This window comes from Pleurodeles waltl, chromosome 3_1 (genome assembly GCF_031143425.1).
Source record: "Pleurodeles waltl isolate 20211129_DDA chromosome 3_1, aPleWal1.hap1.20221129, whole genome shotgun sequence".
Lineage (NCBI taxonomy): Eukaryota > Metazoa > Chordata > Amphibia > Caudata > Salamandridae > Pleurodeles > Pleurodeles waltl.
The window spans coordinates 712,941,122-712,954,154 of NC_090440.1; the positions used below are offsets into that span (position 1 = coordinate 712,941,122).

At 43.5% G+C, this 13,033-nt stretch overlaps 1 protein-coding gene across 2 annotated transcripts in view; it reads right to left on the reverse strand.

Annotated features, from left to right (window-relative positions):
• The window catches only part of HMGCL (3-hydroxy-3-methylglutaryl-CoA lyase), a 154,263-nt gene that overhangs the window by 51,611 nt on the left and 89,619 nt on the right, over positions 1–13,033 (reverse strand). For both annotated transcript variants that reach the window (XM_069223459.1, XM_069223460.1), the window contains one exon: positions 12,741–12,824. In XM_069223459.1, coding sequence (XP_069079560.1) covers positions 12,741–12,824 — 84 coding nt within the window. The remainder of the gene's footprint in view (positions 1–12,740; positions 12,825–13,033) is intronic.

The window sequence follows — 13,033 nt, forward strand, 5'->3', positions numbered from 1 at the left end:
CAATGTTTAATGCGTCCCGCGCTGCGGTGTCCCACTGGCGCTTTATAGCACTTGCTGGCAGGTGAGTGGGGGCAACTGGAGCTGGAAATGGCCGCCTCCTAAAGCCCAAAGCAGTCTGGGACTCGTAGTCCCCCTTTCAATGTTCAGCGAGTCCCGCACTTTGGTGTCCCCCTGGTGCTTTATAGCGCTTGCTGGCAGGTGAGTGGGGCAGCTGGAGCTGTAAATGGCCGCCTCCTGGGTCCCAAAGCAGTCTGGGACTCATAGTCCCCCTTTCAATGTTCAATGCGTCAACTATTAAAGAGTGAGTTTCTCCTTATTTTGCCTACGCACCACTCCACCACTCCAGGTCAGTGCTGGATGGACTCTGTCAGAATGCTAAACTCCAATCCTGCCACTATTGATTGTGCAAACTCTTTGGGTGCCATTTATGACAAAAAAGAAATCTTCAAACATAGACCAGTATTGTGGCTAAAAGTACACTCTTCCAACTGCAACTGCTTTCAGGGAGAAGACAGCTCATCCCAGAACTAGATTAAGATCGTACTTCAATATTTCGTTCTGTCAAGAATCAAATATGGCAAAGTTGTTTTGAACTGCTTAGGAAAAGAACAACTTGCACCTCCAAAGGTAGTTTTGCATACAGTGGTTACTTTGTTCCTAGCAGCAAAAGGTTCAACCATATCGACCCTGTCTTACTAAAGCTACAGTGACTTCCCAGTGACGCCAAATCACGCCATAGTTACAATGTTACTTGACTTGGACATGGGAGGTGGCGAGGAAACAGGTGTTTTCCTTGATACCCCCCCTTTCTTTGACCGATTAAAGTTTGGTGTTTAATGCGGACATGGCCGTGGTAAGGTATAATACTATGGAAGCTGTAGGGTAAGTATTTTTCGAGGAAGTCATAGTGCTCACCATTCTTTTGCCCATTTTAACTTGAGTGCACTAGAACCCAGAGGAAGAAAACAGCAATACGATGTAAAGTAATGTAGAACACCAACGGGGCCTGCTTGATGATAGATGTTAAGTGGGTGGCCCGGCCCAGCCTCCTATGGGCGTGGACGGGCCAGCTTTGGCCCAGGCCTTGCCCGGTATGGTGTCCCCCTGGTGCTTTATAGCGTTTGCAGGCAAGTGAGTGGGGGCAGCTGGAGCTGGTAATGGCCGCCTCCTGTGTCCCAAAGCAGTCTGGGACTCATAGTCCCCCTTTCAATGTTCAGCGCGGCCCGTGCTGCGGTGTCCCCCTGGCGCTTTATAGCGCTTGCTGGCAGGTGAGTGGGGGCAGCTGGAGCTGGAAATGGCTGCCTCCTGGGGCCCAAAGCAGTCTGGAACTCGTAGTCCCCCTTTCAATATTCAATGCGTCAACTATTAAAGAGTGAGTTTCTCCTTATTTTGCCTACGCACCACTCCACCACTCCAGGTCAGTGCTGGATGGACTCTGTCAGAATGCTAAACTCCAATCCTGCCATTATTGATTGTGCAAACTCTTTGGGTGCCATTTATGACAAAAACGAAATCTCCAAACATAGACCAGTACTGTGGCTAAAAGTACACTCTTCCAACTGCAACTGCTTTCAGACAGCTCATCCCAGAACTAGATTAAGTTCGTACTTCAATATTTCGTTCTGTCAAGAATCAAATATGGCAAAGTTGTTTTGAACTGCTTAGGAAAAGAACAACTTGCACCTCCAAAGGTAGTTTTGCATACAGTGGTTACTTTGTTCCTAGCAGCAAAAGGTTCAACCATATCGACCCTGTCTTACTAAAGCTACAGTCGACCATAAACTCCTTCTCGACTCCCTCCAAAAGAGAGTTGGCATTGAAGGCACTGTCCTCCGCTGGTTTTCCTCCTTCCTACAAAACCGTACACAACTAGTAAAGCTTCTAAACTCGACCTCGCCCACCTCCCCCATTACCAGAGGGGTCCCCCAGGGTTCTGTCCTCTCTCCAACCCTCTTCATCATCTACATGGACCCTCTTACCACTATCCTCACCCGAGCTAATATCCCCTTCCACCTCTATGCGGATGACACGCAACTCTATATTGAACTATCTTCCTTAGATGACATCCACCACCTGAACAATACCCTTAAAGAAGCCCTTTGCTGGCTCTCTCATAACCACCTCAAACTCAATCATGAAAAGACGGAAATACTCCTCCTCTCGAAATCTAACCAGCTTCCTCAACTGCAAGAATGGCTAAAATCTATTGACGCCCTTAATTGCACTCTCTCCCCATCTACCACGGTCAAATCCCTGGGAATCTCTCTGGACTCTAACCTGACCTTGCAGGACCATATTAAGTCAAACGCTAATAATGCCTTCCGCAGCCTTAAACTTCTTCACAAAATCAAATCCTTCATACCCCACGATGACCTCAAACAGGCCACTCAAGCACTGGCACTCTCAAGACTAGACTATGGGATCTCTATCCTCACTGGCACGGCCAAATCCCGACTCGCCCCTATGAGGTCCACTCTTCATGCAGCAGCTAGACTAGTGACAGGAACTAACAAATTTGACCATATCTCCCCAGCCCTGAAGAACCTGAAATGGCTCTCGATTGAGGCCCGCTGCCTGTTCCGCACTGCCTGCCTGACACACAAAGCCCTTCACACTGGAAAACCTGAATACCTCGCTAACAAGCTAGTGAAAGCTGGTCAAACCAGATCTCTGAGAAGCACAAACTCTCTCCTCCTCCTCCTTCCGAAACCCAACAAGCAAAAAACTCGATCATGCTCATTCTCTAACAACGCTCCGAGAATATGGAACTCCTTACCCATCCACATCAGATCTAACACCTCCCACCTGTCCTTTAAGAAACTACTGAAAGAATTCCTCCTAAACCACCCCTCTCAGTAATAAGGATCCCTCCCTCACCACCCCCCCTTCCCCGAACTGCCACCCTTCTATCCGTGAGAACCCACTTGTACCCCCATTGTACAAAATGACTCTTGTCTTGTTGTGTTTCTTATGTTTATTCTTATGTTTATCATGTTTATTCTTATGTTTACTTCCTGTCATGCTGTAAAGCGCTCTGTTACCCTCTCGGTCTTGCTAGCGCTATAGAAAACTCTTATAAATAAAAAAAAAAAAAAAAATACAGTGACTTCCCGGTGACGCCAAATCACTTTTTAAGCTGGTCAATATAATTTTTTAGGCCTTACACGCAGCCACCCCTCTTTACTCGACCAATATGCTGAACGTGTGTGAAAGTTGCTTTTCAGTGTAGGATCTCTTTTGCGTGATAAAATAATGTACAATACTCCTATGATTTCTTGGCAATGCAACCAGAAATTGGAGTTCACTCCAGCTCTGAGCACTACCATTTCTCTTGCAAAATTTGGAAAAACTATGAAACAAATAATCTGTCCATAGATATTGACAATCTGGCCCAAAATAATAGATGTTTTGCTTCTCAGCCTTTTCCCCAAAAATCTTTTTTCTTGGTTAATGCCTGCTGTCTTCCTTGTCTTCAACCCTGTTGCTTGCCTTCCCAACTCCTGATTGTTTCTTCTGCCTTCTTTAGATGTAGGTGATGTATTCTACAACCTTAGCATATACAAAGTTGCATCCTTATCCTTGCTTGTCTTATTTCTAACCTCTTATATTCTAGAACACACTGAAACCATTATCCTTACTTATAGGTGGGTTCAACTTTTTCTCCCCAGTTCATTATTTAACTTGTTTTAAACTTTACGGAGTGTGCCAATTGTATATCAATTTCCCAGGTACCTGCTCTGTTCCCTTTCTCAGTTTGTACATTTTTACTTCCATCTTTCCTCTTCATTTTTAGCTATAAGTACAAGTCTATATCTACACTGACCTGGGACATAGTTATATGGTTAATATAGTACTTTTCCTCTGCAACTCTGTCTCTCTGTTTGAAAGGACGCAACTGCCCTTGGGCAACTGGGCCCTTCCAATGGACATACTCGATGCAGTCAGTGAACATACTGGGTCTTCCATCAAAAAAGATTAGACATAGTCAAAAGCCCAATGGACACAGTCAACGAAGGCACTGGGTGCAGTCAATGGCAACTGGACATAACAAGTGGAAATTAATTAGCACACTAAGACCACATAATGAAAGATTAAAGGTCAATGATGGGTCTGAACCCAGACAAGGCATTTTAAACATCCTATCACTGCACATGCTAGAACGTACCAAAATGAGGCCCGATTTGTCCTGATCGGGCACACATGGCTACAAAAACTGAGGAGGACTCTCATGGTGCATCTGGTACAAATATGAGGTGACTTTCTTAGTTCCTCAGTTCTTTTTGATCAGAAGGGCTGCACATTTACACCACTGTAGTGTATTGTTTTTGTACAGCACTTTCAAACCCATTTTTAGGCCCAAAGCACTTTCAAGGTGGTCAGAATATATATTTTTGTATAGCTCTTAATAACCCTGAAAAATTAATGAAATGCTCCAGTTAGCCATCTGCTTCTTCTGACCCTTCCGGCTGTATGGTAGAAAAGGTGTTGTTTGTAGTGCGCATATATGGGGCATGTTTTGTGCTACTGGTGAGGTCTGATGACTTGGTTGAAGCATGGTGCAATGAATGTTGTTGCATATAGCATAGCGTGTTGCAGAGAGTCTACGAACAGACTTACAAACACCAAAAAAGTATACCTAGACGATGGACAATATCATTTGCAAAAAACAGCTCTGAAGTGCATCAAGGGGTTTAATTTGGACATGTTACATCAACCCATGGTTGTCAAAAACCCAACCAGTTGGAGGGCCTGTTAAAATGGAAATGAATTACTATATGGATTTCACCCAGCGACAATAAAAGGACTGCCTCTAATGCAGCCACCTGGGTATATAATTGGAGTCTACCCATTAGTGACAAAGGACCATTCCTTGGAGGCATTGCTAATCCACCCCAGAATAGTAAATGGAAAAACCATTGTTAACACTCGAACAATCTGCCTACCCTGCGGCCTTTTCAGGGGTCTTAACATAATCCTTCCTTGATCGTGGATTATTGGCCACTTCCTCCTATATGAAGTGGAACATATGATTCTGGACCTCCCTTCCAAATGATTGATCTTTCTTGTGCATCCTATGTGATCCTTCACGATCCCACACTCTACATTGCTATGACCTGTCCTTAACAAAGCAGAGTGTTCCCTGAAATCACGTTAGCTGATGAACATGAAGCATTCTGTATACAGTGCGATGAGTCTTCACGAACAAAGAAACTGAACATCTATTAATTTAAAGGAAGAGATTCATTAATTTGTGTTTTTCTCTAAATAGAAGGTTTCTCTATATGAATCTGAATTGAAAATGATCCTATGTTTCCCACTAAATCTTTTGTTATTTGGAGGGAGTGTTCATCCGCCAGATACTATTATACGAATGAATTATTTATTCTGTTTTTCATCAAATATTTTCTTTCACTATTTTGTCCTTTTTATCTCTGATCATGTGCTCTGGTGTTTGAGTAGACTTCTTATCCCACCACTGCTCTGTTGAGCGGTTACTTATGGTGAAAAGACACTAGTTTTGCACAACTTCTAGAGTGAGAGTGCTACTCCCCACATACCACTGTGGAGAGGTAATTTGAAAGCCTTTGGAATAAGCATTCCTTTCCTTTCTCATATTCAGTCTTCCTGCCCTCGTTATTTTCCAGCATTCCAATGTAGAGATATTATCAATGATTTTCATGTCCCTGAGAATTTTTTTATTAATGCAAAATGTAGTGTTCAGCTCTTTATGCTAAGGCTATAATCAAGTGCACAAAGGCTTATCTGTCATGAATTCCCATTAATAGCTCCCACACACACACACACACACACACACACACACTGCAGCAACCAAGGGACAGATCTTAATACTTTTCATTTAACACAGCATATCACCATGAAACATGGTCACCTTTGGAGCTGGTGGATATGGAGGGAGGTGGGGTCGATAACTCTTTCCAGCGTTAACATCCCTAATATTTATACAGTGTGATGCAGAGTTATGTAACATTCCAAGATTGATGGAAGGTCATGTCAGGGAGATCTAATGTAATGCCTACACAGCCCAGCAACATCAAACTTCTGACATCCTGTTGCAGGAGGGTCTCCTGCAACTGGATGTTATATTATGTCACACAGCTTTGTATAACACAAGCTTTGCCATTAATCGGACTTTGTATCCGTCAACTGGGCCCTCTCAGATAATTTTCAAAGTCGTCACCATAGATCAAACATTAAGAAAAATGTTAGGGAACTGACACCAATAAACCTTGCTTCTTAGGCCCGATTAATAGTGGGTTGGTGCTTTCTGACTCTTGCACAAACCACTGTTTGTGTAAGGGTTGGAATTTCGAGTTGGATGGCATTTAGCGCACCGGGTAATTACCATGTGTGTTAAATATCTCACTCTTTGTTAAATTTAGGCAGGTCAAACGTGCCAGAATTGAACAGGAGAAACTTGCATGATATTTACAGTGCCAGGCTGATGTTGGTGCTTTAAGCACCAAAATCTGAATGCTATGCACCAAAAATTCGGAATAGGTGATATTATAGCACCTGATAACTAATGTACCCCAGGTATTGTTATTTATCAGGTGTGATAAACATCACCTGCTACTCTGACAAACTCGAAATCAGGGCCTTAGAAGAACCTTACAAAGACCTCCTTAGGAGGAAAGTTTGCAGAAGCACTGTTGAGTCGACGTGCACACTGTGAAAAAAACAAGGTTGTGAGACTAAGGGTGCGAGTTTGAATCTAGTGTTCAGGCCGTCCTCCGCCGGGGAGACAGAGTAAATTACTTCTGTCTCCCTGCTGAGGCCCCGACGACCACATTTTGAAATGTCCACCGGCCTTGGCGGACATTTCAAGCGCTGACAGGAACTTCTATCAAGGCGGTTCTTGTAACTTTGAAGTACGGCTCTGTCAAACATGACGGAGCCATATAGCAAAGTTACAATATTTTTTCTTTCAAATACAAAACCCCAAAAAGGGATTTTGTTTTCAAAAATAATTTTTAAAAAACAACGCCCCGCTGCCATGGGAGTTATCTATCATGGCAAGGGGGGCATTGTGAAGTTTTCACTGCCCCTTATCACCGGGTTTTTCTGGTGGTGCCAGGCAATGAAAAATTACATGTATGTCTGCCCATCTAAATTAGGTGGGCAGACATGCAGGTCAACCTCCGACAGCCCTTACTCCATCAGGCCATTAGAGGGGTGTAACTAGGAACCAGTGCGGAGATGAAGTCATCTCCACAGTCACTACACCAATAGTCTGTCCGCATTTAAATCAAGCGGGACGGCCATTATGTTGGTGGAAAGCCAATTCCGCCAACATATAAATTGGCCCGTAAGGTTTCAAAACTCCGCAAATGTATGTTTTTTTCACTGAAGAACAAAAGAAAAATCTCCCAGGGACTACTTGCAGACATATATTTGATCTAGACCTGGCTACCTTTGGGTTTATGTTGCTACTATCTTGATGCTAGCTCTGTGCCTCCAATGGGTGGCTTTTAGATACATCAGAGAACAATTGCAAGGAAACAGATGTCCTGAAACTTGGTCTGTCTCGGTGCTTAAGAGCCTAAGGATGTCATTTAAGGTATGATGACAGGCAGCCAAGTGGGGGTGCAGTTGTTACCACTGTCTCTGCTTTCCCAGCCTCACCTGCCTGCCAGAACTTGAGCTCACTTTTCAGGGCATGGGGTAAATTCTCAGAACGTGCTTCTGCTGACACACCCAAGCACTTTTGAGGAAACTACGCTATGCTGCTTGGCCCATCTGGCAGCATTTCTTTATTTGCTTAAAACAAAACCATCAAATCTGAGGTTTGTATTAGTGGCTACTGAACAATTTTCTTGCCTGGTACCGGTATATTTTCTGTGTTAGCAGTCCCAGTGAGATTTTTTTAAAAGGGAGATCAGTGTTGGAGGAGTAATCCAAAGGCACCCATTTGGATGATGCCACTCTTGCCAGCAGATCCCTGGTGGTCACTGTTTTCCCAGCAGTGCTCTACCACTGGGAAAGAACCAGGTTTCCCCCACCTGTAAATAAGCTGTGCAAGCGAAGTGGGTGGATGCAACATTCCACAATTTAGCCAGATTTACCATTACTGCACACCTCTAAATGAGGCACTACATACGAATGTAGAAGCTTTCTCAAAGAGCAGTGGTTCAGGTTGCAGTCATTGATGGCCTACACTCAGAGTTGATGTCATAGTCAATACCTTAAGGTGAAAACCTACACTTTCCCTGAGCTCTATTTCCATTTGTCGCACTTGGGGCTACAATAGGAGGACTATATTTGGAGGGTAAGAATCATACTTAATTTTTTTTCGTTTTTTTCGTTTAGGCTTTGTGTATGGGATAAAACATCTTCTATCATACATTATAAGGGTATTGCAAGTCACTGAGGAGTTCCAAGACCACATAGAGGAACCAGGAGTGCCTATCACCCTTGGCTTGGCAGCAGACACTATGACAACAGCATTCCACTGTAATAAAGTATTACAGTTGAGCAGTTACGTCTTTTCTTTATTACAAGCAACTAGAAACGTCAAAAGTCGCATATAATAAGGCAGTGGCATGCATTTATAAAGGGATTGCCAGTTTACGTGTATTATACAAATCCGTTTAATTTTTAACTGTTTCCTTTGACATCGCACATTGTCTATACTTGTTTTTGACTTGCTGCCAACAAACTTTCAGAAAAGGAAATTTACGTTCGACCTGCCTCCGAACAGAGAACAAAGTAACTTTCGGAGCCAATGTTTACTCTTTCGTACAGTAAAGAATCAGCCAGATTTTGCCGAAGACCTGGACCACTGCTTATTAAACCTGTTTCTGAAGGTTGAGTCAGAATCTTACATTAACGATCAAGAACAGGTGTTAAAATAGGCTTTTTAAAGGACTTACACGCAGTTTCAAATACTGCCGCTTCTTCAATAAAGAATTACACCTTTGTTTGTTTGCATGAAAACTCGATAAAGAAATACATCTGGCCACACAATGAGACAGTCAATAATGCATGTGTGCAGACTGCACCTGAGCAGACTCTGTGCCCCTAAATACAGATGCAGAGGGGTCGAAAGGATTTTCCTATAAACACCACCACATTAAAGCAGACATTTAAATTCAGAGCTTGGAAAATGTGCTACTTTCACCCAGGAGAAAGGTGAGTCCAAACCATTGATTCACGACTGTTTGCTACTTCCCTCTTTTTTTGTAAACAAAAAAAATCCTCAGCTTTGCTAAGTTTTTCTTTTGAACTACGAAAACAGGCCCTGTGCTGCAGCCAGAACTTCCCTGCTACAGCACAGAGCAGGGGTGGCAGTTGCTTACCTTTGAACTTTGAAGTGGTGACTGCTCTCCTTTTCCTGCTACGGGGCGTGCTAAGGCGGGACCTCCAAGTGCGGGCAAAGAGATGACGTGGCAGTGAGGCTGCCTGTGCTCCCTGCTGTCAGTGTCAGCAGTGAAACACAGATCCCTGTAGTATGGTGCACGGCCCATGTTGGGTGGGATACCCAGCTGCAAGCAGGGCTGGATTTAAACTATGCCAACACCGGGCAAATCTGAGGAAGCTTGTGCTCTTTTCAAAGTACAAAAGGGGTTAGTGATTTCAACTGGGGTCTGTTAGCGAGAAAGAAGGCACTTCAGTGCAGAGCAGTATCCTGTTTTATTTAGTTGCCGAGTCAGCGCATCTCTACAGGGTGCTGAATAGTGTCAAGGGCAGATGCCATGTCTAGTAACACTGTCGCCTCAGCTCTATATGAATTAACTGTACTTGTGATTCTGTCCCCAATAGCAATCAACATGGCATCCATGCCACGCCCGATGGAATCCAGTTTGGTGATCTGAGGAAACAATATTTGGTTGACGATGGATCTCTCCAAGATTTAGCAACGGGCAATCGCACATTGGTATGTGGGTAGAAGTGTCTTTTGGATTGATTTTTTCCAAAGAGTATTCAGATTCAGTGGCACATGAAGGAATGAGATTTCCATTTGGACTGGAGCGAGCTCAGCTAGCACTTGTGTTGTGCTTTGTGGGTCAGTACGACAAAATCCAGATTACTTGTATTCTGGACGAGGTGTTAATTTGGGAGCTCAGGGCCTAACACTGTGGGTTTAAGGGGTTAGTTAGTAGTTGTTTTGTGGAGTGTTAATGACACTGGAACTGCAGAAGCTCAAATTCAAGAGCCAATTCGTGAAGTTAAATTATATGGTATGTGGGATTAAGGAAGAGAGTCCATCCAATTCATTTGTAAAAGTAATTTCCAACAAAATTATATTAGGCCCACCCAGGAGCGAAAACGGAGAAACAGAAACCAAACCTTAGAGAGAACAATGTATACGCTCTGCTGAGTACATAGAGGGGAAATGAAAAGGTGCTGCTTCTAGAGACATAGGAGTACTTTTCTATGGCGTCCACCCGGTAATGAAAGGAGGGAAACTCTAGGGGAGATGCAGCTTAAAACACAATAAATTGTGCTTTATGGAGTCAACAAAGGAGGTAAGAAGAGCAACCCAAATAATGAATTACTGGAGTACTCGGAAGCATAGGTGACAATAAGGTACGCAGTAGTGGGGTGTCGTTATTCTGGCAATAAGGAGAGGGAAATTGGGGAAGAGAAGGATTTGAAGATGGCTATGGTGCAATGTGTATGGCACCAGGCCCAAATAAGGGAAGACACCACAGGAAAACGCACTCTACATGGATGCCCAGGCTGGACCAGTTTTTTTTATACATGGATGTGGAAAGGTGGTAAGCATGGCCCGTTCAGGTAACCAAGGAAGAAGGAACAGTTCCCAGTTGCAAACAAATATAGCACCAAGGTATTGCCTGGAAAGAAATACAATACCAGAGTGATCACAAAGTAATCCTGTACAGGTGGACCTCATACGCAATTTTAACCAGGCATAATAACAGTCACAGTTCAGTCAGGGGGACAGAGGAAGGAGATCAGTCCTAAGGTTAGAAAAAATAAAATACAAGCATGATCAGAAATGTAAATTAATGCAGACAGAGTCACAATCTTAAGATATTTTTGCCAGGCACAGTAAGTACAACTACATGTCGTTGCATGGGGTTGTTTGTAACAACCCTGATGGAATAGGTTCCGGTTCTTTGGTGAACATGGTACTGAGTCATTGGATATCTATACTTTCCTTGTGCGGGTGACTGGATGTCATCATTGTCACCCTGATGCTGCACCGTCTGCTTGGGAAGAGCAAGGTCTTTACCAACTTTCCGAATTTCAAATAAACGTGTTTTTCTTCTTGTCTTTAACAGGAGGGAATTGTTTTTTTGCTTAGATGAAGAAGAAGGTTTCACTTATGAGCTGCTTCTTATAAGGGGGTGGGGAGCCAACGGTTGATCAGCTAAGGTGCTAGTTTAGAACACAGGGTTTTGCTTTAAGAGCAGCTTTGGAACTTAAGTTGCATGATGCATGGGGCTTTGCCAAGGATAGATCTGTGGCCAATGCATAGTGCCTTGAAGTCAACGCATCTGGCTATTGGTGGCTAGTGAAGATCATAATGCACTTTTGTGATGCATTACCAAAGGAGAAGGTATAGAGGCTATCTTGCCGCCACATTTGGCTCCTTTACAGTCCCCATACTTGGAATGTAGAGCAAAGGTAGAAACCATTTGCATAGTCTAGTCGAGATAATGACAAGAGTGATTGTGGGCTATAGCTTCTAAAGGAGGTCTCGGTGGGTGAAGAGGTATTGAAGCAAGGTGGGGAAAAGACTGACTAGGAGTGGTGAAATGACTTAGCCCCGCTTTACACCAGAGTCACTGCTGACATGAATGGGTGCTGTGACATTATACTAGACATGCTTTACAGACTGGAGATCCAGTCAGCTTAGATGCTGCTTAGGATCCAAGTTCAACTCTTCTTTGTAGTATAGTGTTTGGTGGCCTGTTTCAGAGACGGTGAACAGATCAAGCAGAAGTGCTGTAGTCACTCAATTTCTGCTCCAAGTCATTTTCAGGTGATCCTAGAGAGATATCTGAGCGGATTCAGTGCCTCAGGCTTGGTGGAAGCCAATCTGATCGTCAGGGATTATGTTTTTTTTTTGATGAAGTCAGAGTGCTAAATGAAGGCAGCTCTTTCTACGTGTTTTACTAAGAATGAGCATTAGATGTTTTTGCTTTGGAGGCAAAAATATCTCTACATTGTTGTACTTTCCCAATACCTGTAAAATTCTCTATACCTTCCAAAAACCTAACACGGATACCTAAGAACCTGGCACAGCTGTAAGCTGTCTGTAACTGTGCACTGTTGCACAACCCGTATTTCTCAGAAACAGACTATATTCCCTCCCACCTGGACACTCCTCTGCAATCCTTTATACTTTGGCAATGACATAAATGCTCAAATGCCAAGGATGTGCTGTAAATCCTCTAATACCAGGGCAGTGGTGTTCACCTCGTTATAGAGGGGCACTGGTGAACATTCCTAAAACTGTTGACACTCTAAAGCCTTCACGTTTTTACACCTTTTGAAGTTCCAGTCAGCCAAACCATTCACCAATCCGTACAGTGAGTTGTCCAAATTCTAAAGCATCCTGGCCATGTCACATACCTTTTTACACATCCAAACAAAAAACAGGAGCTACTTTCCAATAAGGTGAAGGCTTCCCAGCTATCTTTGCTAGGAAAGACATCAGACCCCACCGCCAAGTGTGACATCCCAATGACAAAGCTGCTTCTATCCAATCTAATCTGAGTAGATACTGAACAGAAAAACGAGATTGTTACCTTCTCGTTCTGTAACCCGTCTCTTGGGCCCACCTCGACGATTTTGACTTGTTTGGGAAGGGATGCACTGGATGATGTGTTCAGCTGTAAACCAAAGACAAAAAAAACGGGTTAGTCTTTCAGAAATGTAGAAGAGGCGTGAGTCTCAGATCACTTCAGTTATGTCACAAGGCCATACACATACATTTCGAAGTTAAGAGGTATTGGTGCACAATAAGCATGCATACTTGATATACAAACATCACTTTACTGCCTGTCACTGGACATATCACAGGTACCTACATAATTCACAT